Source organism: Pristiophorus japonicus, chromosome 16 (genome assembly GCF_044704955.1).
Source record: "Pristiophorus japonicus isolate sPriJap1 chromosome 16, sPriJap1.hap1, whole genome shotgun sequence".
NCBI lineage: Eukaryota > Metazoa > Chordata > Chondrichthyes > Pristiophoridae > Pristiophorus > Pristiophorus japonicus.
The window spans coordinates 133,884,035-133,910,054 of record NC_091992.1 but is presented as its reverse complement, the minus strand read 5'-3'; the positions used below and the strand labels follow the sequence as shown (position 1 = coordinate 133,910,054).

At 43.8% G+C, this 26,020-nt stretch overlaps 1 protein-coding gene across 8 annotated transcripts in view; it reads left to right on the top strand.

Moving 5' to 3' along the window:
* Nucleotides 1-26,020, top strand: part of LOC139226857 (uncharacterized) — a 129,254-nt gene that overhangs the window by 49,845 nt on the left and 53,389 nt on the right. For all 8 annotated transcript variants that reach the window (XM_070857946.1, XM_070857945.1, XM_070857947.1 and 5 more), the window contains 16 exons: nt 586-714; nt 1,001-1,198; nt 2,558-2,698; nt 5,256-5,516; nt 9,071-9,245; nt 10,782-10,948; nt 11,813-11,941; nt 12,865-13,046; nt 13,159-13,367; nt 14,844-15,077; nt 17,295-17,401; nt 20,706-20,906; nt 22,091-22,205; nt 23,094-23,304; nt 24,945-25,092; nt 25,552-25,729. In XM_070857946.1, the coding sequence (XP_070714047.1) occupies nt 586-714; nt 1,001-1,198; nt 2,558-2,698; nt 5,256-5,516; nt 9,071-9,245; nt 10,782-10,948; nt 11,813-11,941; nt 12,865-13,046; nt 13,159-13,367; nt 14,844-15,077; nt 17,295-17,401; nt 20,706-20,906; nt 22,091-22,205; nt 23,094-23,304; nt 24,945-25,092; nt 25,552-25,729 (2,785 nt within the window). The remainder of the gene's footprint in view (nt 1-585; nt 715-1,000; nt 1,199-2,557; nt 2,699-5,255; nt 5,517-9,070; nt 9,246-10,781; nt 10,949-11,812; nt 11,942-12,864; nt 13,047-13,158; nt 13,368-14,843; nt 15,078-17,294; nt 17,402-20,705; nt 20,907-22,090; nt 22,206-23,093; nt 23,305-24,944; nt 25,093-25,551; nt 25,730-26,020) is intronic.

Sequence of the window (26,020 nt, the reverse complement as noted above, 5' to 3'; positions counted from 1 at the left end):
TGATTTCCATATCCGTTCGTGTCCAAAGATCTTTCACTCTCAGTCTTGAATATACTCATCGACTGAGCATCCACAGCCCTCTGGTGTAGAGAATTCCAAAAATTATATAGTATTCCAATGTTATACTGCCTTACCAGGGGAGTATACTAGGGAAAAGACTTGCAGTATTTTGGGACACAGAAGCTACTAAAATATTTTAAATTATTTTTTCTGTTTATATATGCTGTTTCCCTTCCCCACTCCCTAAATCTGTCTTAATGCACCATTCAGACATGATTGTGTGGGTCAAAACAAAGTTACACTTTGAGGAATTTATCTGAGATGAGCTTCTGCTGACCAGGTGTATTATGTGACTTGGTGTTGCCCCCTTGCATGCTGCTTCTATCAATACAAAATACATTTTGACGCATGTACAGATATATCTTTATTAATGCATTGAGATAACGTGTAAACAAGAGCACTGAATGTGCAGTTCCCTGTCAACTTTTTTTCGCAGCAACCAGAGACAATGTTAGAACTCTAGCTCATTACAACTAAAAGTTTGTCTTCTCCCTCTCTCTCACTCCATCTTTCTTTTTAATACAGGTATTGAATAGAGTTTGCAGATACTATAGGATACAAAACTTCAAAAATCTCGGCATCTGGTCACCTACCAAACTCCCAGCGATTCAAGAACTTCGCCGAACACAGCGAGAAGTCACCACTTTTATTGAGGTGAGTGATGAATGTTCGTGGATGGGGTGGGGGAAGGTTCTTCAGCTGAGTGAAGTTCCAGCAGGGTGGGGTGTCTGCTCGCCTCATCCTATCTGCCCCCAGCACCTACCTAAATGTATCTCGTTTTTCCCCCAAAAATACTGATGGGAACTTGAAACTTTATTGGTGATGGCTTTATTTAGTTGTAGTGTTGCTTCCTCTCTATTTTTCTTCTAGCCCTAATATGCAGCAAGATGCTTTTTTTTTTAATGAAGCAAATTAATGTCTTCTCATTACATACTTTAAGGCTTTTGAGAATATCCGATGCGTCTGCACTCTTTATGAGCTGAACCAGTGCTTGGCAGCACTGAAGAACAAGAACAACTTCGAAGAACTGAACCTCGGCCCTTTATGCAAGCAGCCCCTTGTGCACAGGATGTTCAAAGTGCCCCAGTCACTGAAGGATGAGGATATATTTGAAATTGAGACAGTGGATATTTTACAGGTACAGTACGTGGCATGTTTAATCAGTATGATCATCATCATCATAGGCAGTCCCTCGGAATTGAGGAAGACTTGCTTCCACTCTTAACATGAGTCCTTGGGTGACTGAACAGTCCAATATGGGAACCACAGTCTCTGTCACAGGTGGGGCAGATAGTTGTTGAGGAAAGGCTGGGTGGGACAGGTTTGCCGCATGCTCTTTTCGCTGCCTGCGCTTGATTTCTGCATGCTTTTGGCGACGAGACTCGAGGTGCGCAGCGCCCTCCTGGATGCACTTCCTCTACTTAGAGCGGTCTTTGGCCAGGGACTCCCAGGTGTCAGTGGGGATGACGCACTTTTATCAGGGAGGCTTTGAGGGTGTCCTTGTAACGTTTCTGCTGCCCACCTTTGGCTTGTTTGCCGTGAAGGAGTTACGAGTAAAGTGCTTGCTTTGGGAGTCTCATGTCTGGCATGCGAACAATGTGGCCTGCCCAATGGAGCTGATCGAGTGTGGCCAGTGCTTCAATGCTGGGGATGTTGGCCTGGATGAGGATGCTAATGTTGATACGTCTGTCCTCCCAGGTGCACGTTGTCTACAGGAATGTGGTTATGTTTATGATGAGGCTAGTTTCACTCACCTAGAGTCGAGAGTAATAAAGCTTTCTGTTCAGTAAAATAATGCTTTCTTATAACTTCAAAGAGTGTAAACTTTTTAAGATTTGTATTTTGTAGGGTGAATTCTGTTGCCAATGGTTACTTGCAGCAGTAGAAACTGGATAAAGGTTTGCTTTGGTGTTTGTAAGATAAGCGTGTGAATTCTTGATTCTGTCATCCTGGGCCATGCGTTGTCACTGAGAGATCGGGCGGGTAATTCATTTGCAGGCTTCCTCCAGTGCTTGTTACCATTCTGGCTGCACCACAGTGGCTCGGGGGGGTACTTATCCATTTTTAATCCCTTCTTTCCTCCGACACCATCCCTCTTTTGAACAGGGAAACACACAGAGGCCTATTGTAACAGCCCCATCCCTGCTCTGGCTGAGGTCGGCTATCTCAGCACGGGTCAGGGATCATGTAGTATAAGTATTTAAATGGTAGGTTTCTGCACATGTCAATTTACTGACAATGCAAACTGTTACATTCTCTACTCTTCAAGGAGATGGTAACGGAGTTGAAATCTGCATTGCAACAGTGACTACATTCCAAAAGTACTTAATTGGCTGTAAAGCACTTTGAGACATCCGATGGTCATGAAAGGCGCTATATAAATCCGTCTTTTTTGCATATCAAAGTACAAATGTCTTGCTTGTAGATGTACATTGCATTGCTTCCTTTCTGTTCCATTGTCATTGTCAATAATTCATGGTTTACTTTCCCCCCCCAGAGTCTCCATACATATAGAAAGACCAACAGAGCACGTAAAATAGATTTGGCTGAATTTATAAAATACTTAGCAGATCAGTATCACTGTGACTCTCCGTACGAGCTTGGAATACGAATTACTAGCATTGGACTTCTAATATCAGTAAGCTCCTTTTATTTTATTTTGATAAGTGATTTTCATTTCAGCTGGTAATGTATTATCTGATTTCCTTCCCCCCCCCCCACCACACACACACACACACACACTTTACCCCCTTTTTTATCCCTACTCTGTTGAAGATGCCGATTCATAACTGAGATATAGTTCTATGGGTGGCACCAGCCCTTTGCTAAAGTGGCTGAGTGAGGCCAGGCAGTAAGCTGCTCAGCTATAGTGGGCTACCAGTGGATCCCGAATCTGTCCTCCCCCTGACTCCCCGCCCAAGCGCCTCCAGCAGGGGCCAATGGGTTGTAATCGGGAGCAGCAATCATTCCCTAGCCTGCCACGGCCATTTGCAGCTGCTTCATTACTGCTCTGACGGAGACCCGCTGACTTCAGTGAGTTCTCGGGATCTCTTTATGACGGAGTGCTGTCGAGGGGGAGTAGGTCCCAACTTGAAAAATGAACCTGTCCTTTTTGTTGATGCAAATGCTGACAAACCTGCCGTTTCTACCTTTTTAATCTTTGGGGTTTAGATAATCATAAATTGCTTGGTGCTTCACGCCTGTAAGTTGTTATCTGAACTATTCCCTAAAATGGCTGCCTGGTTATTAATTACATCTATCCGTGGAGACAAAGAAAATATTGTCACTAACTTTTCCCCTTGGTTAGCAAATTTATCTAAACTTTTGAGGCGAGCATTACAATATTCCATGGCACAAAGGTGTGTGGCAGAAGATCTTTAACATGTTATTTCTGGGTAGAGGCCCTTTTTCAGAACTACATAGAATAATACAGCACAGAAATGGGCCATTCGGCCCCACAAGTCTCTGCTGGTGATTATACTCCACACGTTCCATCTGCCTCATCTCAGCCTTTCAGCGTTATCTTTCTATCCCTTTTCATCCATGTACTCGCCGAGTTTCCTTTTGAAAGCATTTGCCTCAACCGCTTCCCTGTGGTAGTGAGTTCCACTCTCTTGAGTAAAGACATTTCTCCTTATTTCCTTATCGGATTTATTAGTGACTATCCTGTATTTATGGCCACTAGTTTTGTATTCTCCCAAAAGTGGAAACATTCTCTCCACATCCACCCTGTCCAACCCATTCAGAATTTTAAAGATTCAATCAGGTCTTCCTCCAAGTCTTCCCTTTTCTAAAGACAAAAGTCCTAACCTGTTCACTCTTTCCCGATAAAGTTCGAGTTCTGACAAAGGCTTTTCTACTCAAAACATTAGTCTGTTTTCTCTCTCTCTCTTCCACCCCCCCCCCCTCTCTCTCTCCCCCCTCTCTCTCTCTCTCCCCCCTCTCTCTCTCCCCCTCCCCCTCCACTCCTCCCTCCCCAGCTGCTGGCAGACCTGCTGTGTATTTCCAACATTCTCTGCTTTTATTTCAGTTTGCAGCAGCGCTCCAAGATCAAGCTGTTTGTTCGCTCTCCTTTGGGCAAGGAATGAGAATAGTTTATAGGAGACTTAAAAAGAACAACAGGTCTGCTGGAGACCCCTTGAAGGAGCACACTGTTCCTTTAGTCAGATACTTATCTTTAAAAAAAAATTAAGCAAGACTTTAATGACTCTTGAATTCTAAATGTTAGGTTGTACAGCGATTGTAAAATTATGGCTTTTGCCATTTTGTACTATAAATGCCCTAACCATATTATCTATCACCACTCAGTGTGCTTCCTACATCCCTTTTCTCTGCAATGTCTCTCTACATATAGAATCATCGAATAGTACAGCACAGAAGGAGGCCAATCAGCCCATCGAATGTGCGCTGGCTCATTCGAAATGCAATCGAGTTAGACCCACTCCCCCCACTCTTTCCCCATATCCCTGCAATTTATTTCTCCAATTCCCTTTTAAAGGCTACTATTGAATCTGTATCCACCACCCTGTCAGGCAGTGTATTCCAAATCCTACCCACTCGCTGCATAAAAAGGTTTTCCCTCATGTCACCTCCTTGTTCTTTTGCCAATCGCCTTAAATCTGTGCTCTCTAGTATTCGAACCCTTTAGCCACTTTCAGTTTCGCTTTATTTATTTTATCTAAATACTTCATGATTTTAAACACCTCTTATCAAATCTCCTTTTGGCCTTCTCTGCTCCAAGGAGAACAACCCCAGATCTCTAGTCTATCCACATAACTGTAATCCTTCATCCCTGGAACACTGAAACCTCTTCTGTACCCTCTCCAAAGCCTTTATGTCCTTCCTAAATGTGCCCAAGAGATGCCCAGAATTGGACACAAAACTCCAGCTGCTCAGTAGACATTTTTTCTAACTTTCACCATTCAACATCTAAAGTTACTCAGCACACAAGGCTATAAATTACTGCTGAAAAGGAACTGGTTACAAAGTCTGTATAGTATATGGAGGTCACTGCAGCCCATAGTTTCCTAGTTGCTGGTAGCACTGGGAGGAGTGAGAAGTTAGTATCTGCACTGTTGGTTGGGGAATGGTTTGTTGCTGTGAGGGACGGGGAGGGGAAAAGAAGAACAATTCCTGAATGTGGAGAAAAGTAATTAGTAGCTCATTCTTTGATGTGCCAAACCTTTGTTGAACAGACACAGACGAAGGCTGGAAACACTGAACGGACTGCTGTGGAAAAGGCGAGAAATCAAGTTCAGAGGGAAATAGAGGCAGAAGTGAGCAATCGGATGAACAAAATTAAGAAGAATGTGCTGGACCCCGCAGGTGGGCCACAGCTGTATTCCACCAGTGGATGCCTGGATCTCCGTAAGCAGTATGTCTCTGGCACAGCAGCAGATGCAGTCTTGCAGGTGTTCATGAATGTCATCGGAGTTTTCAGTGACCGAATGGCTAAGGTAGGCAATTATATTTTTCTACGGTTGTAATCTTACTTAATCTAACTAAATAAAATCTAGTACTAGCATAAAATGGCTGGTGTTTATTGTTATGCAAGAATCTCACGGGGGAGGAAGTGAGAGAAATGAATTTGAGTGCGTTTTGGGTGCAAGATGACTTAAGAAACTTTCACTTACTTTGCCCCTGTGTACCTTGACTTTGCAAGTGCAGTGAAACCCATAAATAACAGACGCCTTAGCGCTTGGCATCAGCTGTCCTGCAAAAAAAAAAGGTGTCTTTATTTTCAAAATAGTCACTGTCTGCACTGTTTGAAATAAATCCAAAGTAAATGGGGTGTTCTTTACCCAGCATCCATAGCTGCAGAGAAACCACTCTCCCCGAGATAATCGTGCAAGTATTCAATCCCAGAGAGAGTACGGTTTCTCTCCGGCTATGCATGCTGGGTAAAGTGCACACCATTCCATCAAAGCCACTGCCGCCTTGTGCTGGCCACCATACACGGACCACGAGAGTCTGCACTTTGGCAGAAAAAATCAAAGAGCAAGTTATTATTTAAATGGAGAAAGATTGCAAAGTGCTGCAGTACAGCGGGACCTGGGTGTACTTGTACATGAAACACAAAAGGATAATATGCAGGTACAGCAAGTGATCAGGAAGGCCAATATTATCTTGGCCTTTATTGCAAACGGGATGGAGTATAAAAGCAGGGAAGTCTTGCTACAGTTATACAGAGTATTGCTGAGGCCACACCTGGAATACTGCGTGCAGTTTTGGTTTCCATATTTACGAAAGGATATACTTGCTTTGGAGGCAGTTCAGAGAAGGTTCACTCGATTGATTCCCAGAGATGAGGGGGTTGACTTATGAGGAAATGTTGAGTAAGTTGGGCCTTTACTCATTGGAATTCAGAAGAATGAGAGGTGATCTTATCGAAACGTCTAAGTTTATGAGGGGGCTTGACGAGGTGGATGCAGAGAGGATGTTTCCACTGATGGGGGAGACTAGAACTAGAGGGCATGATCTTAGAATAAGGGGCCGCCCATTTAAAACTGAGGTGAGGAGTAATTTCTTCTCAGGGTTGGAAATCTGTGGAATTCGCTGTCTCAGAGAGCTGTGGAAGCTGGCACATTGAATAAATTTAAGACAAAAATAGACAGTTTCTTAAACAATAAGGTGTTATGGCGAGCGGGCGCGGAGGTGAAGCTGAGTCCATGATCAGATCAGCTATGATCTTATTGAATGGCGGAACAGGCTCAAGGGGCCGTATGGCCTACTACTGCTCCTATTTCTTGTGTTCTTAATTGGGAGACAGAAAGAACAATCGCCAGTGAACCAGGCTCTGTGAAAGTTTCAGATACAGCAGCTTCGCAACAGGCTGTGTCCTGTGTTTTCAGTTGTAAACGGGTTTGCTGCAGTGAAGGCTGTCCCTGGTTAGTAATTTTCCCGTGTTCGTGGTTTCAGAGTGCCCTTGTACATTTTACCATGTAACTTGTTCGGGTGTCTCAATAGTTGTCTGTCTTTTGGAAATGTCTGTTTGTACAGGTTTCACTGTACATCACCTGCAAAGTGCATCATTTCTTTTTAAACTGTTTATTCTACTGCATTGAAATGAATAAAGTGGTCATCTGGTGCCCTGCAGTTATTTTCTAATCTGGTAAGCAGTGGGACTTTATCCGACAGCTATTTTAAGCAGAATATTTAGTAGTATCTCCAGCATACATGATCTGTGGATAGTGAAGAGAAAACTAAATACGGAGGAGACTTTTCAGACCCATTAATTCAACAGAACTTAAGTAGAGGTACATTTAAGTATCATTTTTGGTAGTATCCTTTTAAAGATTAGTAATAAAAGGGAGAAAAAGAAAACTGTCTCCAATGTGTGGTAAACACTTTAATGTAATCAAGAGTATCTGCGTTTTCGTTTTTGTTGTGCTATTTATGGTAACTAGTACCAACCACTTCACACAGTATCTTTGCCAAGATTTTTGTTACACTGATGCTACGAGTGCTGGACCAGTCTTGATAATGCCACGTAAGCAAGACTATCTTAACTGTTTCTGCTTTAACTGCAGTCTCCCTTTTATTTACTTGGGCAGCTTCTCATAATGCCATTCTATTTTCTACAGATTGAATTAAGCTTCTACAGATTGAATTAAGCTGATTTTTGTCTACTAGCTCTTATCAAAACAGATAATATACTCGCAGTGCAGGAGAGTGATTAAATGCATTTGATGCCTGAATCCAAACATGAGTGAAATTAATTCACTCCTTCCGTAGTGTTGCAAGCAGCTACTACAATGGCTTTGCTTCCAGCTTGGCCCACTAAACTGCTGAACTGCACTGCCAAGTGCAACAAAAGCTTGCATTTAAATAACGCCTTTAATCTAGAAAAACGTCCCAAGCTGCTTCACCCAGACATAAGCCAATGAATTGGCACCGAGCCAAAGAAGGAAACATTAGTAGTGGTGCCCAAAATCTTGTTCACAGGTAGGGTTTAAAGAGTCTTGCAAGAGGAGAGGGGGGGGGGAGGGGTGCTTAGACAGGGAATTCTGGAGTGTGGGGCCTAGGCAGCTGCCAATGATGGGGTGCCAAAAAAGGCATTATAGAATGACAGAGTTTAGGGTGGGTTGGATGAGGTTACAGAGATGGGGAGGGGTGAGGCCATGAAGGGATTTAAACATGAGGATTTTAAATTAGAGGTGTTGGGGGACTAGGAGCCAATGTCAGTCGGCAAGGACAGGGATGATGGATGAGTGGGACTTGGTGCGAAATAGGATACGGGCAGCAGAGCTTTAGATGGGTTGAATTTTACGGAGCATGTAGGACTGAAGGCTGGCCAGGAGAGTATTGAAATTGTCCAGTCTGGAGGTGACGCCAGCATGGATGAGGGTTTTAGCAGCAGGTAGGTTCAAGTAGGGGCGGAGGTGTTACAGAATTGGAAGAAGGCGGTCTTTGTGATAGAGGATATGGGGCTGGAAGCTCATCTCCCGGTCAAAGAGAAGGCCGAGGTTAAGAGCAGTCTGGTGTAATCGGTTGCAGAAGTAGTGAGTTTGTGACGGGGGCTGAGGACGATGACTTTCTTCTTCCCGATGTTCAACTAGAGGAAATTATGGTTCATCCAAGACTGGATGTCAGACAAACACTCTGACAACAGCGCAGTACAATCACAGCACATTGTCAGCAGAGACCCGTTACTAGTTCTGTGAAGGAGGAACTGCTGCTGCAGATACCTTTCGGATTCTTCGTCCATACAAATTACAATTGGAGAGCCAAATACATTTATATATATATATATATGTAATCATGTAGTAGATTAATTGGTGGTTTGTACTCAATGTTTTACACATCCTTCATCCTTTATGTAGTGTGCCCAGCTTCTCTCTCAATTCTTTCCTCTTCTATACATTTTTTTACACCCTTCTATTGTTCTCCCTCACTCGTCGTCATCTCCTGCAACTCTCTACTTTTAATTTCTTGGAGCATTACAGAAGTCTAAACCTCCCACTGATGTTGGCTCTGGCCCATCTAACAGTACATTTTTTTTAATGATCAGTATGTTCAGGACTTCCTGATCAAGGTGGGTGACGATCGTTTGGCCCGAACACTCTTTCAATTAGCCATTTGCTGTGGTTCACTGGAAATTCCTCAGGACTTGGTAGCTAAAGAAAAACTGTGTAAGCCGACTGTAAATGGAACCGGGGACAATGAAAGGCCACCTCCCAGTGAAGGTGAGTTGTGTTTTGAGATCCCGGTGAATTATGTGGTTGTCCTGATTTTATAATTGACACTGAAGTATATCAAGGAAAATGTTAACAAAAAAATGCCATTTTGCTTTTTTTATAATTGAGAATAAATCTACCGTTAAACCAGATGGCGCAGTGAGTTCCAGGTGGTGCTCTTACACTGGTGAATTGCCTATCTCTGTCGCCCTGTTGTTTCAGTGAGGTGCCAAGTAGAAACTAGGTGGTCCCCATAAGTGGGAGAGAAATTCAAGCTAATTGTCAACAACAATTTGCATTTATATAAGCGCCTTTAACATAGTAAAATGTCCCAAAGCGCTTCACGGGAGCGTTATCAAACAAAATTTGACACCGAGCCAAATGAGATAGTAGAACAGGTGCTTGGTCAAAGAGGTAGGCTCTAAGGAATGTTTTAAAGGTGAGGGAGAGCGCGGAGGTTTAGAGAGGGAAATCCAGAGCTTAGGATCTAGGCAGCTAAATGCATGGCCGCCAATGGGGGAACGATGAAAATCGGATAGTGTCCAGTATCTCCGGGCACTGACTTGAAGTCTGGGACCAAGTATCCCACCAACCCTTATAGACTGTCGTTGATCTGTGGCATTAAGGTGATCTGCATAGTGAAAGGGAGAAAAGAAGAGGGGACTCAAAACCTACCCTTTAAAGCATTGAATAGGGAAAGAACATTCCCTCTGTCTGGAGAGGCAGTGACGAGAGGTCATCAATTTAAAATTGTCGCTAACAGAATGAAGAAAAAGATCAGGAGAATTTTCTTTATCCTGAACCTTGTTGCGGCATGGGATACTTTTTGTAGGGAGTTGTTGAGATGGCGATCATTGCATCTCATAAGGGGAGAAATGAATACATTTTTAAAGCAGAGGAAGATACAGGGCTACGGGAAGAGAGTAGGGCAGTGGGACAAATTGAGTAGTTCTTTCAAAGAGCTGACACAGGCATGATGGGCCAAATGGCCCCTCTTTGTGCTGTATGATAGTGGGGGTTGTTTTACATTGCTCTAACAAAGAGCTGGCACAGACGCACTGAGCTGAATGATCTATTGTACTGTAAATCTCTGTGCCCAATGGTGTCATTCGAAGGATGGCCCCTCTGATGTGCAGCAGTCCCTCAGTGCAACACGGGGGTGACATGTGCACTGAAGTTCTGGGTGTAAAGGAGGAAGGTCACCCAACATGAAGTTCAGATGGCGAGAGAAAGGGTTTATAACTTTTTTTTTCCAGTTTCTTTTCGTTTCTTTCCCAACTATGTTTCTCTCCACTGCTCACAAACCCCATGTAAAGGGCTATCTCGCATGCCACTGCTCCTCTATCAGTGCATGTAAGTGCACCCAGAGCTGAACCATAAATTCCCCATGCCCCCCTCCACCCAACATAACAGTAACTTGGAAAGTGGTTTGTGCATCAGTGCTTCAAGGTATTGTGCTTCTCCACTGCCCTGATAGCTGCACAATTATCGTTGCTGATGATGTGAAGAGCAATGTGTTGCTGAGTGTTTCTCCCTTGACCCTAGGGTCTGTAAGAGAATATTTGCAGAAGAATCTCTCCAGTGTGACTGGGTACTTGAATCTCGTCTATTTATCCAGACTGGAGAAAAAGTTGGTCGATCACTTCAAGTTAAAGGGCTTTGTTGTCATGGGACATGGCACTTTCCTCGAATATTTGGTGAAACACTCTCAGGTAAATTCTTTTTAAAAATGTAAATTTTGCACCTATTCAGGTGAAAGTTCGGAAAATCATTGTTGTTTCATACGAAGACATTTTATTCTGTCAAGTTTGGTTTATATGTGACCTTGGGTCACGGAGATGAAAGAACAGTGTGCTATCATGTTGCACTACCCAGTCTCTACTGCCTGTTGGATTATTTTTGGAAAAGCTGCACTGTTCTTTCAAAGCATGTATATAAAACTGAAAATTACCTCCTTCATCTCTCAAAAAAGGAACATTGTATGCTGGGGTTGTGCAGTCAATTTACTGTAGCTTCCCATTGAATCTACAAGGATTAATCACAGTATCTGCAACCAGGAAGTAGGTGATCCCACTCGTTGAGGTCACTGGGAGTCATGCTTCCATGACACACAAAGCAACCACTTTGACCATTGTTCATTGCCTCTCATTTTCCTTAGCATTCCTTTGCTAGTTTTGCTCCAACAGCTTGCTAGACCAGTTTCCTTAAGCAAATTAAGTGTGTTATGAATCAGTAACTGTATCTTCATTCTGTGTCTTGTATGGGTTAGTGCGGCGCATGTCTTAACAATTGCGCTCGAATCATTGTAAATTGCTTAATAGTTTTCAGACATTCCAAATATTCTCCCTAATGTTCCCTTACATTGTGCGGTAAATGCATTGATGTGCCAGTCTTGCCGTATCCACATTCACCTTGTGTACAAGCTGTTGTGCGTACGGCGATAATTGAACCTGCTTCTGAATGTCAGGTTGAAAGCGGGTTTTGCCTTCGAGTATAATGACCTGGAATGCCAGTACAGCACCCAAAAAGGAAAAGATTCCTGATCCAAGGTAGTGATAGTTTGTTTTGTCGCACAGCTGTTGGAAGAAGTTGCTGGGGGCAGTCTATTTCTATCTCGACAAGATACCAGGGCTTGTGGATTCCGACCAAGCCACCAAGACGTGTACGAGTTCATCAGGCAATGCGAAACCCTCGAGGAGCCAGTGGTAAGTAAGCTCGCTGAAAAGTGCCACCTGGAATGGAAGGGAACAGAATCATAGAAACTTACAGCACAGAATGAGGCCATTTGGCCTGTTGCGTCTGCCGGCCGAAGAGAGCTATCCCACTTTCCAGCTCTTGGTCCATAGCCTTGTAGATTACGGCACTTCAAGTGCTTTTTAAATGCGATGAAGGTTTCTGCCTCTACCACCCTTTCAGGTTGTGTGTTCCAGACCCCCACCACCCTCTGGGTGAAAACATTTCTCCTCCACTCCCCACTAATCCTTCTACCAATTACTTTAAATCTATGCCCCAGAAGGTCCCAGATTAAAATGCATATGGAAGCTAATGGTGGGCAGGTGTGATGGCACAGCATGATGCGGAACCAATAGGAGTTCATGTTCATGATGTTCCCAGTACAAAGGGTTATTCATGATACTATTAGAGAAGTAGCAGATGGATGTCAGAGTCCTCTGAGGATGATCCTTCCCAGATGCTCACATCTTGGTGAAATCTGGGAATGGGCTGCTCACCTCTCCTGGCATTACAACAAAGTGATGAATTAGCGTTAAAAGTGAAATAATATTGGAACCTTGAAATCAGGACCAACTGTAAAATTACAGATTCCAATATGCAAACAATGAATATTTTGCTTCACAATTTATTTTGTTTTTTCACTTTTGTTTTTCATTTTCTTTCTCTCTTTTTCCAATACAATTTGTTAAAATTGCCCAGAATTTTTTTAGTAAGTTTTCTGAACAACCCTTGCTGACCCGATGTGCAATGTTGTTTACATGCTGAGTCTTAATTAGTCTGCGACTGTAATTGGGGATTTGTTGATCAGTGTGTGGGCTGTATTCTACTCGTGCATGTCCTGAGTTAAAAGATCTGGATATTTCTTGGCCTGTGTGTAACTATTCTCTGACTTCAGTTTCCAGCGATTGAAGCTGCATTGCGAAGCCAGTTTAGGGTGAAAGACAGCAAGGAACTAGGACACGGGACACTGTCCAATATGGTCAAGATGGTGCAGCGTCAAACCAGGTCACACAGTGACCATAACAACTTCCGAAGCCTGGTGCTGTATGAAGCCACACTGTTTGTAAAAGAATCTAGGTGAGGCTGAGAGAAATTAAACCACCTGCACCCAGGGCATTGCTGTGACAGATTCTTTATCAGGATATTATCTGGCTCTAATTAATAAAAAATAATAATTTTGTCTTTAAAGTTACTGCAACACTGATTCAAGCAGTTCTGTCGGGCTCCTTGGGGCCCTAAGTGAGGAGCGTGCCTTGTCCTGTCTGTTGAATGCCCCCTTGCTGGAGGATCTCGCGGAATGGTCGCAGTGGGAGTTGGTGTTTGAACCACAGCACGGTTCCCTCAAGGACTTCATCGAACAACATTGTGGCAAGAAAGCAGCTCAGCTTAGTGTGGAAAGTAAGATTTTCACTTGTTATATTTATGTATTGTACCATTTCTCCCAATTTATAGTTGCGCTTTAGTTGTAGATGTTGAGCTGGGACACCAATGTACATGACTGAATGTCATCAGTATAATCTTCCTCAAAGAAAAAGTTAAGAGTATGGGGGGAGTACTTGCTATTCAAAAAGTACTTGCCCACCACCTGACTTTTTCCAGGTGGGAGAAGAAAGATTATAAATAAAGGTGAATGTTGACAGACCCTGTACTGTGCTGCTGCAGAATGCGACAATTTTCTAATCTGCACTAAACTGCAAATAAGGGCCCACCTGTGGCGCAAGGCATTGTATCGTTTACCCTATCATACCTGATTGCAAAAAAAATCAACTTGCTCTCTTGTGGAGGTCACCCATTTCGGTTGTCCATCCTCAGTTGCTCCCTGACGCACAAATGGAGTTGAGGTACATATCAGCCATGATCTAATTGAACGGCAGAACAGTCTCGAGGGGCTGAATGATCTAATCCTGTTCCTATATTGCAGGGAGGCAGCGTGTATCCTGAAAAGGCTCCATTTACTTTTCGTGGGGTCTGGTATGTAGTATGTTGTTCCAGAATTGTGTCACTCCAAACTGGCTCCCTTGGTGATCTGAAGTATTGGTTCTAGTGAAGGGAATGGAGGTGTTCTGAGGCAGAATGCTGATAATTGAATTGTGTTTGAGCTGAATAACATCTGTAGGAAGCTTTAGTCATCTTTTTGTAACTGTATGTTCACTTAACTCACTCACTGTGTCTGTCTTGGTGACCCCATTAAACCGATTTCCTTTTCTTATTCAAAAGCAAAATACTGTGGATGCAGGCAGCATCTATGGAGAGAAACAAAATTAACGTTTCAGGTCGATGTTCTGATGAAAGATCATTGACCTGAAACGTCAACTCTTGTTTCTCTCTCCATAGATGCTGTCTGACCTGCTGAGTATTAACACCATTTTCTGTATTTATTTCTTTCCTTATTGATAAAATTTTAGCAACATTCTTGATTTAAAATAAATGGTTATTATAGTATTTTGACATCTACCTTTTTCCCTTTTGCATTTCTTGCAGAAGGTTTGCTGACTCAAGCCCCTCATCATGTATGTGGGCACATAATTTCGGCTGACTTCAGTACAATGCTGAGTAAGTGCTGCACAGACTGAGGTGCTGTGCTGTGGCGGAGCACCTGTCTGCCTATTTCAGGTGGACATTAAAAGATCCCGTGGCACTATTTCAGGGAGTTCCCCCTGTGTCCTAGCCAAAATTCTTCCTTCCACCAGCACCAGTAAAATCATATTAACTGGTTATTCACTTTGTCACTGTGGGACTTCACGATGCACAAAATGTTTGTTGCATTCATCTACATAACTGCACTTGGAAGTAAATTGATGTGTGTGAAGCACCTTGGGGCCCGAGACATGTGGGATGTGCTGTATAAATGCAAGTTCTTTCTTTCCCTTGTAGGTTCAGCTGTGCTCAATGACCTGATTGCCCTCGAAGTAAAGCCAGGTGTGATGCTGAGGCTTACCACAGATACATGTCCGGAACTCTTTGCCCAGGCGGCCAAGTCACGTGACCCTGCAGGGGCGGCAGGGCATTTAGTTTCCATTGTAACTGCAGATGGATTAAGAAATGCTCCCTTGGCATTACTAGCTAATCATGTGGAAACTGCTCTGGCAGCAATCGGAGGTTCAGAAGGTGAGGTTGTTTTTGTTCAGAGTATTCAGATTTAAAATGACGATGCTTCTGGCAGACTGTTCAATCTACATCAAGTGCTGCCGATCGCTCTCACTCGCTTGCCTTGGTTATGGGTTGATAATCGGGTCACAAAAATAAATTGTCTTGTTTGTCATATGTGGAGACAAATGCATTGGGAAAGTAGCCATCAAGTCAGAAAGTGACTTTTTTTTTTAAACTATCTTTACCATGCTATGATTGCACAAAGTGCCAAGCTCGCAGGTTACGGGGATTATTCAGGCCATGGGTTGTTTTTCCCCCTCCGACATCCTCTTTATGGCACCGTCACACATTCCGAACAGAAGAGGCTGTGTTTTGTTTCCCAAGGGTGAAAAATAATGATCCAGAAATAAGGTGTTACGTAAGGCAGGGGAGAAAAGTGGAATACAATAGAGTAAAAAACAAGGGTGAGGACTCCAAATAGACTTGAGTTACCAGTAAGCAAAAGCAAACCGGACATATAAACCTAGGCCGAGTCCAAGAGATTCTATTTAGGCTAGTAATAGGATGGCAAGTTGAGGAATGATTCACGACCTCTTCTAGTATTCATAGTGATGTAAATGAAACATGACATCATATAGGTACAGATATCCTATGCGTCTGACAATTGTGCATCCCTGCTGTACGGTGTATGTTCATAGGATTGAATAACCCCAACTAATTATGAAGGAAATAGTTGGTGTAATCTATTAAAATATTGGGCTTCTTTTTCCATTCTTGGGATGTGGGCATTGCTGGCATTTATTGCCCATCCGTGGCTGGGATTTTGATACGAAATTTGCTACGCCATTTTAGAGGACAGTTAAGTGTCATCCATGTTGGCGTGGGACTGGAGGCACTTATAAACCAGACCGTGTAAGGATGGCAGATTTCCAATCCTAAAGAATATTCATGGGACTATTATTGGGTTTTTAACGGCAATCTGATGGCTTTTACTGGTACCAACTTTTTATTTCCAGAAACTAAATTCAAATTCTCAAACTGCCATTTGGACTCGAGATCTCTAGCTCGTTAGTTCAGGCCTCTGGGTTACCAGTCCAGTAACGTGACCACTACGCTACCGTCCCTTGTCTGGGAGTCGGGTTTTGAATCTAGCCCAGACTGCTGAGATGTAAAGTTTCCCTCTCTCGTGGCTTCAAGATAAAATACGTCCTCGTGCTTCAATGAAATTCTTATTGGCCCAATTAAATTCATTTGCCAACCCTGCCCTTAAATTGGCAGCTGCACTCAAAGGATGTCTGTAGAAGGAAATATCATGCCAGATTTTTCTTGGTTAAGAGTATCGAGGGCAATGGGGAAAAGGTGAATAAATAGAATTGAGTAGCAGACCAGCCATTGTCTAATAGAATGTAGGAATCGGCTCGAGTGCTAGATAGCCTCCTCCTGTTCCTATGCAATAGTTGATGCTGTTTGCAAAGTTAAGGCAGTGTAAATAGACTTTGGTTTGCAACAGGCCCATTGATTACCTGACCTGGAGTGCTTGATGCTGGCAAAAAGTTAAAAACACAAAATGAGAAAAAGCCCATTGCGGAAAATAAATTGGTGTTGGATCTGGTTGGTTAGAAACTGCTCGACCTATAAATGATCTGAATATTTCAGATTTTGCCCATGATAGAATTGGATAAAATGTTAAACTGAGGCTCCATGTTCAGGTGGACATTAAAGATCTCGCGGCACTATTCAGAGAAGAACAAGGAGTTCTCCTGTTCTACTGGCCAACATTCCTCCCTCAACTAGTCCCGAGCTTAACTTCTCATTCATCTCACTGTTGTTAGTGGGGTGTTCGTGATGTAGAATGGCTGTGTGTTTGCCTACATAGATTACTATATTCCAAAAGTAATTTAATGTTTTGAGATGTTTCAATGTGACGAGGCTCAATATAAATACAAGTTTTATATAGCATAATTTGATGCTGAATAAAAGGATTGAATAATACTCTTCACTCTGCTGTGCCCCAAGTTTCATGTAATGGCCCCTCACATCTTTATTCTAAAATGGATTATGGAGATTAGCAGATTTGTGTTGTGACTTTCTTCCCAATTGCAAGTGAGGGATGATAAACTTGGTTTGATTTTTAGAGAACAGATTGGCAGCTTCATTCTCTGAATGTGGTACAGCATTGATTTCTGCCAACATTTTTTTAATTTTCAACATATTTTGTGTTTTTTTTTTACACAGTAAATTTCTTGGAGACTGAAGGAGTATCTTCAAATCTATCCGCCAGATTCATCCTTGATTGTCTCATCAGGATTCCAGTAAGACTCTGCAAATCACTCTTACAGAAGGTAGCCTGCTTTTCATGAACACTGCATGACTTGTATCATCTAATGCTGTAGCTTTAGCATGTCACCACAGGTGGGTGTAAAATGGACATAAATGGACACAAGGTCACATGGCAAGCTTGCTGCAGAGCCATCTTGTGTGTAGTATGCTTAGTGATGTCGTGAAGAATATATCGCAGTCATTAACTGTTCAGTGCAAATGGTTGAGAACATAAGAAATAGGAGCAGGAGTAGACCATATACGGCCCCTCGAGCCTGCTCTGTCATTTAATATGATCATGGCTGATCCAATCATGGATTCAGCTCTACTTCCCTGCCCACTCCCCATAACCCCTTATCCCCTTATTGTTTAAAAAACTGTCTATCTCTGTCTTAAAGTTATTCAATGTCCCAGCTTCCACAGCTCTCTGAAACAGCAAATTCCACAGATTTACAACCCTCAGAAGAATTTCCTCCTCATCTCAGTTTTAAATGGGCGGCCCCTTATTCTAAGGTCATGCCCTCTAGTTCTAGTCTCCCCCATCAGTGAAAACATCCTCTCTGCATCCACCTTGTCAAGCCCCCTCACAATCTTATACGTTTCGATAAGATCACCTCTCATTCTTCTGAATTCCAATGAGTAGAGGCCCAACTACTCAACCTTTCCTCATAAGTCAATCCCCACATCCCCGGAATCAACCTAGTGAACCTTCTCTGAACTGCCTCCAAAGCAAGTATATCCTTTCGTAAATATGGAAACCAAAACTGCCGCAATATTCCAGGTGTGTCCTCACCAATACCCTGTATAGCTGTAACAAGACTTGCCTGCTTTTATACTCCATCCCCTTTGCAATAAAGGCCAAGATTCCATTGGCCTTTCTGATCACTTGCTGTACCTGCATACTAACCTTTTGGGTTTCATGTACAAGTACCCCCAGGTCCCGCTGTACTGCAGCACTTTGCAATTTTTCTCCATTTAAATAATAACTTGCTCTTCAATTTTTTTTTCTGTGTGCAGCAGGCACTTGCTGTTAGCACCGGACAGAGCTATTTGCAAAACCAGATTTGTCAAAATGCCCAAGTGGCCAGTCTTTGTGTGTGAGCCTAAACCATGAGTGTGGCAGGCTATTTGATCTCACAGGGCACATAAACTGGTTCCTGTTCTCATCCCGTGTTCACACTGCACGTTCCTGCAGCTGAGACCAATCACAGCACCCTTATCGCTATCCCATTGGAGATCAGGCTGCGGAGTGATCCTGGGGTCCTCTGGTCTATGCAATTTAGCTCTACTCCAGGCAGCACCCACGCCCATAAGGACTGCAGGGCAGCTTCTTGTGCATCTTTTCGCACCCAGCTTGGAATGACAACTGTACAGGGCCTTGGTGAGACTACTCCTGGACAGTATTGGTCTCCTTATCTAAGGAAGGATATACTTGCCTTGGAAGTCAGTACAACGAAGGTTCACCAGATTGATTCCTGTGATGAGAGGACTGTCTTTTATGATGAGAGATTGTGTAGAATGGACCTAAATTCTATGGAGTTTAGAAGAATGAGAGGTGATCTCATTGAAACAGACAAGATTCTGAGGGAGATTGACAAGGTAGATGCTGAGAGGTTGTTTCCCCAGCTGGAGAGTCTAGAACTAGGGGGCTTAGTCTCAGGGCTAGGGGAAGGCCATTTCAAACAGATGAGAAGGAATTTCCTCACTCAGAGGGTGGTGAATCTTTGGAATTCTCTGTCCCAGAGGGCTGTGGATGCTGAATCGTTGAGTATATTCAAGGCTGAGATCGATAGATTTTTGGACTCTTGGGGGAATCAAGGGATATGGGATCGGGCGGGAAAGTGGAGTTGAGGTCGATAATCAGCCATGATCTTATTAAATGGCGGAGCAGGCTCGAGGCCTACTCCTGCTCCTATTTTCTTATATTCTTATGATCATCTGCTCACCTTTCCCGCAGGCTGGGGAGAAATTAGGGGGAAATTCAACTCCTCAATATGCATACGCTTACTGTGTTTGCTTAATGATTTCTCCTGCAACGCAGAGAATCTCAGCAAAGCCAGCCCACTCCGAGATTAGTTCATCCATGTAAGCTGTTTGCTGCTTTGTCATTTCTTGGATTCAGATATGTAATGTTAAGCTAAATGTCGCTGTTGGTTGCATTGAGCAGCTGTTATCGGTGAGCTGTGCCGTGTCCTGTTCTTGCGTTACAAGTTGAGGCAGGGACAGGGTGATCCTTATCATGCATTAGCAATGCCAAACTTGGCATTCAGGCCAAAATAAGATTTTTTTTAAAATATGTAATTGAATTGTGACTCCTATTATTAAAAATACTCTCTTCACTTAATAAAAAGGTGCCTACTATGTAATCCAGTCGGCAAGAGAAATCTGTCACTGTAGTAATTTTGATTGTCCGTCGATCAGACTTGTAAAGCTGTGAAATGACTGCTCCCCATCCTCGCCCCGATGCTTGAAGCCAGCCACGACATAAACATGGTACCAGTGCGTTAATGGGCCGAGGTCCAGTTTGGCCATGCTTCTGCTCACTATTCTATTCTTTGCCAAAGTCGGGCGGATGGCCAGTGAGGAGGAGGAGGAGGAGGTATTTACAGGTGGTAAACCTGCATCCTACGGACCTCAATGTATTTATTTCTGAAATTAAAGGAGTTGGATCAGAGGGTTATGCATTTTTTACAGGGTACTCCAGGCTGGATCTTACAAATTAAATGGGGGTTTAATATCAACTGTTTAAAAACTCCTTATAGCTTTAATTTTCACACATCCGCTAAAAATATACTTTAAGGCGTCTTATGTGCAGGCTCTGTCTATAGTGGGCACCACCATGAAATACCACAATCCAAACAGTTTCTGGGTGATGTGCCAGTGTCACTCAAAATCAAATACCAACAATGACTGGCAGGAAAAGACCCACTGGTCTATCCAGTCTGCCCCACACAATGTATACACACCCCACGCAAAACCATGTGATCTTCTGGGAGAGGTGAAAAACCAAATATTAAAACCCAGGCCAACTTTGCGGGGATTTAATTTTCTCCCCCCCCCCCCCCCCCCCCCTCCCCAAGGCGATCAAAACCTGTCCCGGAAACCACTCCGGCCCTGATAATTTTATGCTACCTTTTTGTGCAAGATGATCTCCGCCCCGGCTAGAAACGGGTCTAGCTGTTTCTGCATCCTGCACTATTCCTTTTATGCAGAATAATGTAGTTGATTTATAAATGCGAAATTTATTTTGGCAGCTGTAGGTTTAGAGAAGGAAAGTAGGATTAAAAGACTAGTTATTAAAATATTGGAAACTTTTATAAATTGCAGGTATTCCTGGAGCCATTTTCTAGAGTAATCGGCCAATCCGAATCAAAGGAGCTCCTGCTTCAAACAGCAAATTGCTCCTTCCGATATCGCAACCGACTACACGAACTGGGAATTCTTCTGGGGATTACAGAGTGGATCAGGGACTATCATACCAAACTGGATCCAGCAAAGCTCGTGTCCATTGCATCAAGGGCCATAAAGGTGAGTCCAAACCATGGAGTTCATTTCAAAGTAAAAACAGGAAATGATAACAATCAGAAATCTAAGAGAAGTCTGATGTAGGGTCCCAGAGGAAAATGTTCACCGTCCTTTATTTTTAACATCTTGATTTGTTCCTGCTGTGCATTTCCAGCATTTTCTATTCTTAATTCAATTTCCAGTAATAATGGTGTTTCCTTTTATCTTCCTGTCAGTCAAAATCTCTTTTGCAAAAAAAAAAAATCATAAACCTCTTCTCTGAATCTGAGATCTGTCCTACATCAGAGCATCAGCCTGACAGATCCACCAAATCCTTGGGTTTAGCAGCAGTCCTCCTGATTGATACCCTTTATTGGTGGATCTACAGCAAGTTGCTGGTAACTGCTGAAGAATCCTGAGCTGGACAGGCTGATATCTTTAATTCTCCGCTCCATTCCCACTCTGACCTCCCTGTCCTCGGCCTCGTATACTCTCTGTGTTAGCTTGAGGAACAGCACCTCAAAGCGCTTTACAGCCAATGAAGTACTTTTGGAGTGTAGTCACTGCTGTAATGTGGGAAACGTGGCAGCCAACTTGCGCACAGCAAGCTCCCATACACAGCAATGTGATAATGACCAGATAATCTGTTTTTGTTATGTTGATTGAGGGATAAATATTGGCCAGGACACCAGGGGTAACTTCCCTGCTCTTCTTCGAAATAGTGCCGTGGGATCTTTTATGTCCACCTGAGAGGGCAATCGCAACCTCGGTTTAACGTCTCATCCGAAAGATGGCACCTCCGACAGTGCAGCACTCAGTCCCGTGCAATGCTGAGGGTCAGCCTAGATTTATGTGCTCAAGTCCACCAAGCCACAGCTGACATGGGTTCTTCAGCAGGCATTGGGCCTCTCATTAACAGTTGCAAGCAGCCTACCTCTGTTTTGGGCCCGCGACAGATGTGGCAGTGAGGTAGTAACTGAGTTTTCTATGAAATGCATACCCCATATACTGAATTTAATGTATAATAGACACCAGATATTCCCTGCCAGCACCAGATTAAGATATTGCCTTGTGATCATACCACGGGAGTTTTTAATCATCTGTTTTTTTTTAAATGATTGGTTAATTTTCGCAATTAAAGAGGGTTGTGGGGGTTTTTTTTGAGAGAATGAAAGCTTTTTTCTAAATATGTGTAAATTGTGATCCAGACTGTGGACTCCGCATCGCTGAGCAGCAGGTCTTCCGTTGTGGGGCTGAGTGAAGCTGAAGATTCTGATGTGTCCGAGTCTGATGCGAATTCCGAAAGTACATCATCCAGTCCAGGTAAGAAACATTTTGAAGCTACTTTACTCCCACCTTCTGAAGGCACGGCTTCACGCCGGGATACATTTCAGGGACTCCTGCAGCCCTCCTATGCTCACCCAAGTGGCCAATTTTGGGGAAACTGGTCATAGCCAAACCAGGCCCTATCTCCAGCGAATGCCCATACAGGCTCAGATTCCACCATGAGCCACTGTATAAGAACCAGGAGTGCGAACACTACCAAAACTACATTCTGGGTAGGAAGCCAGCCTTTCAGATTTATTTTCTGCAGCTTGATACCAATTGTCCTGCCTGTACCCTAACGACCTTCTCATTCCTTAGGCCTACCGTTGATTCTCACTTTACATATGAACTAGGAGTCCATGGTGATGTCATTTTCCCCACATTCCTTTGCTGCAATGTTGTTCCGATATCCTACGAAATGAATTAGCAGTTGTCCCTTTCATATAACTATAGACTGCATTAGCTTACCCTCTCATCCAATATAATGTAATATTTATCTCTGGTTTCTGTGGTGAGTGGCAGTGCTCCAATTGGCTTTGGTACTCCTGTATGTGAGGGGAGCATTATGTTGGGTTGCCTTCCTTGATCATGGCCCAGTGACTCCTGCCAGAAACTTTGCAAATGTGAAAGTTAACTTATGGCAGGATTGGACTTGGCTGTGAAGGCCCAACATTCAAATAGCCTGTTCACCATCCAGGTTCAGGCTGTGGTGGCCCTAGCGGCACCTTGGATGAAATACCGGAGGTCTGGCGCCACCTGCGGAATGGTATCCTGGAGTAATCGGGTAGCCTTGGAACAGGAGGAAAGAGGGGTTGGAAGAAGTTGCAGGACACAAAGAAAGAAAATGCTGTCATTGCAAATTGAATTTGTGGTTTCTTCTTTCAGGTGACAATGAAGACGACGATGATGGTGACAAATTTGTGCTTGCAACTGAAACGGGCGATCTGCCGCCACCTGCCGAGGAACCACCTGAGCACGGGGGCGCCGCTGCGCTCTTAAACGGTGCTCCAGCTGGTCTAACAAGCAGCGAGGAAGCTTCAGTTGATGCCACTAACGAGGAAGAGGACCTGCACAGGATTATCATTGAGGATATCCGGTCTGTACCTGTCTGATCACACCAAAGCAAAATTAGCACTCATCTTGATTTGCTGTCATTCAAGATAAATGTTGGCCAGAGTTCAGGGGTGGGGAAGGTGAGGGGTAGGGAGTGGGGAGGGGGGGGGGGGCAGTGTGGGGTGGGAGGAAGAGGGGGTGAGGTGGGGTGGGAGATGGGGGTTGAGAGGAGGGAGTGGGATGGAAGGTCGGGGGGGGGGGGGGGGGGGGAGTGAGAGGTGGACGGGGTGGGGTAGGAGATGGGGGTTGAGAGGAGAAGGTGGGGTGACAGGAGGGTAGGTTGAGAGGTGGGGGTGGGTTGGGAGGTGGGGGGGGTGGATGAGGGGAGTGGTGGGAGATGGGTGGTGAGGTCGAGTGTGAAAGGAATGTTGCAGCTGGAACACATTCCAATTGGCATCAAAGACCAGCCAATGAACAGGAACTCCAATTCCTAGTCCCTTTGTTGGCATGGCAACCATGCTAATGTTAATGGAGCTGGATTTCCAGAGGTAAAAATGCAATGGGGAATTGAGGACGTATCAAAGGAAGCAGATAAAAGATTCCCAAGTGGGGTTTTTTCCAGCACTGAGAAATCCTCGGCTACTCCATTGAGTCCATTCTCTGCCACCTGTTGAAGCGACTGGGGCCTGGGAAGTGCCACGAGAGAGATTCTGTGCGTCCTCTGTTTTGGCTCCTCCCTGTCCTCCTCTTTTTTCGGGTCGGAGTGTTGGGCCTTCCTCTCAGTTGTTGTGCTTGCCTACTTATAGAATAAGCAGCAAAAAGAAAAGTTTAGCAGAGCTGAAAACAAGCTAACCACACCGAGTTGGAACAAAGTGGGGGTCATTTTGAGTTTTGGTGATGGTGTGAAATGGATAATATCAGATTGGCCATCCTTTATACATCTCTCCCGGATTTGACTTCTATTGTAGTCGACGGAAATTAAAATCAAAAGAGATGTGCAATGGACAGCGATTTTGCCCGCTTAACACTTCGCCCAAAGTTAAAATTCCTCCCACCCCCTCCAACTTTGCAGTCTCTTCCACTGTCGCCCTCCACTGAACCCCTGGAACAGGTGGAGCCACAGCTCGAATCTCTCACAGCCCAGCACCCAGCATCTTTGGGATCATTACACAGGCACATCACACAATCTCTCCAAATTATAGGAAATGTTTACTCTTTTCCAGGCACTTGTATTCCTTTCTGAACTTCCTTTCATTCTTGAGTAGAAATACTACACTATCAGTGGTGGTAATGTGTTGGGAACTTGGCACTGCAGCTTCACCACTGGGCTTGGAGTCTGAATCCAGCGCAGGCTGCGGAGATTACTGGCTTGCCTGTGATTTAAGGGCCCTATATGGTTTGTGTCCAATTCCTAGAGAGCAAGAGCCCACAGTGGGAAAACTGTCCAAATTGAGATGAAATTAGTAATATTTGAGAAGCTACAAGTCTGCTTGTTGTAATGGAAATTCACCCTTGTGTAGTGCCGAGGTTTGGCCAGAGTATAGGGGAAACATTAACCTGCCTCTTGGTGTACTTGAACTGGGAGGAGGTGGAAGATACATATGGAATTTGTATTAAGTGACAATATTGAAGCGCTGTCCGAATTATTGAATAATTTTTAATATTTACGCACTTTCTGTTTAGGAAAAATGAATTTGGCATTGGGATTGAGCTGAATGACGTGGGGAAGAGGCTGATGGAAGTTCAACAGAACCGATTAGGCCGAAGCCTTGAACGCTTATCCACTGAGCTGTACAGTAAAGACACGCACTTTGTCTTGGAGCTGATACAGGTAAGATCTGCCAGTTTGTTTGCCATTTTCTTCAGTCATCATTCCAGAGATCATGTTACTAGAAGAAATGTTCCGTACTAAAATAGGTTACACGGAGCAGTAAATGATTAAAATCTCATCTCCTTTTCAAAATTGCTCTCCCCTTCTTCAGTCGTCGTCGTCGTCCCCGCCCTGTGTCTCTGAATCTCAGCCTGACTGAGGGTTGGGAGTAGATGTCTACCTCCCAGGCCTCTGCCTGTGCTATTCTGCACAGTGTTCATCACCATGGGGCCTGTGGGGAGTAGTTTTGGGGGGGGGGCGAGACTTCTCGACTCATTGGGGAATCACTGAGCCTCAAAAAAAAATGTTATTAAGCATTTTGCGCTAAACCATAATTTTTCTGTTTTATTTTCGCCAAACAACGCAGGGTAGCTTCCATTTTGAAAATATGTGCCAATTTTATCTCCTGTTTGTTCCCAGAATGCCGATGATAACAGCTACCCACTTTCTAACGATACTTCTCCCAGCCTGCTGTTTGTGGTGGAAAGAGACTGCATCATTCTCCTCAATAACGAATACGGTTTTGAGGAGAAGAATATCCGGGCAATCTGCGATGTGGGCTGCAGTACCAAGGGGAAACACGAGTATGGCTACATAGGTAGGAACTTGTGGAATGTTTGGCAGAAGGTCCTGACTAATGTTTGGCAAATAGTTTAGTTTTTCATAGAAAACAATTAGAATCATAGAATAGTACAGGTACAGCACTGAAGGAGGCCATTTGGCTCATTCAGTCTGTGCCGGCTCTTTCAAAAAGCAATCCGGTTAGTCCCATTCCCCCGCCCTTTCCCCAGAGCCCTGAATTTTTTTCTCCAAATATCTTTTGAATGCTACTATTGAATCTGTATCCACACCCCATCAGGAAGTGCATTCCAAATCCTAACCACTCGTT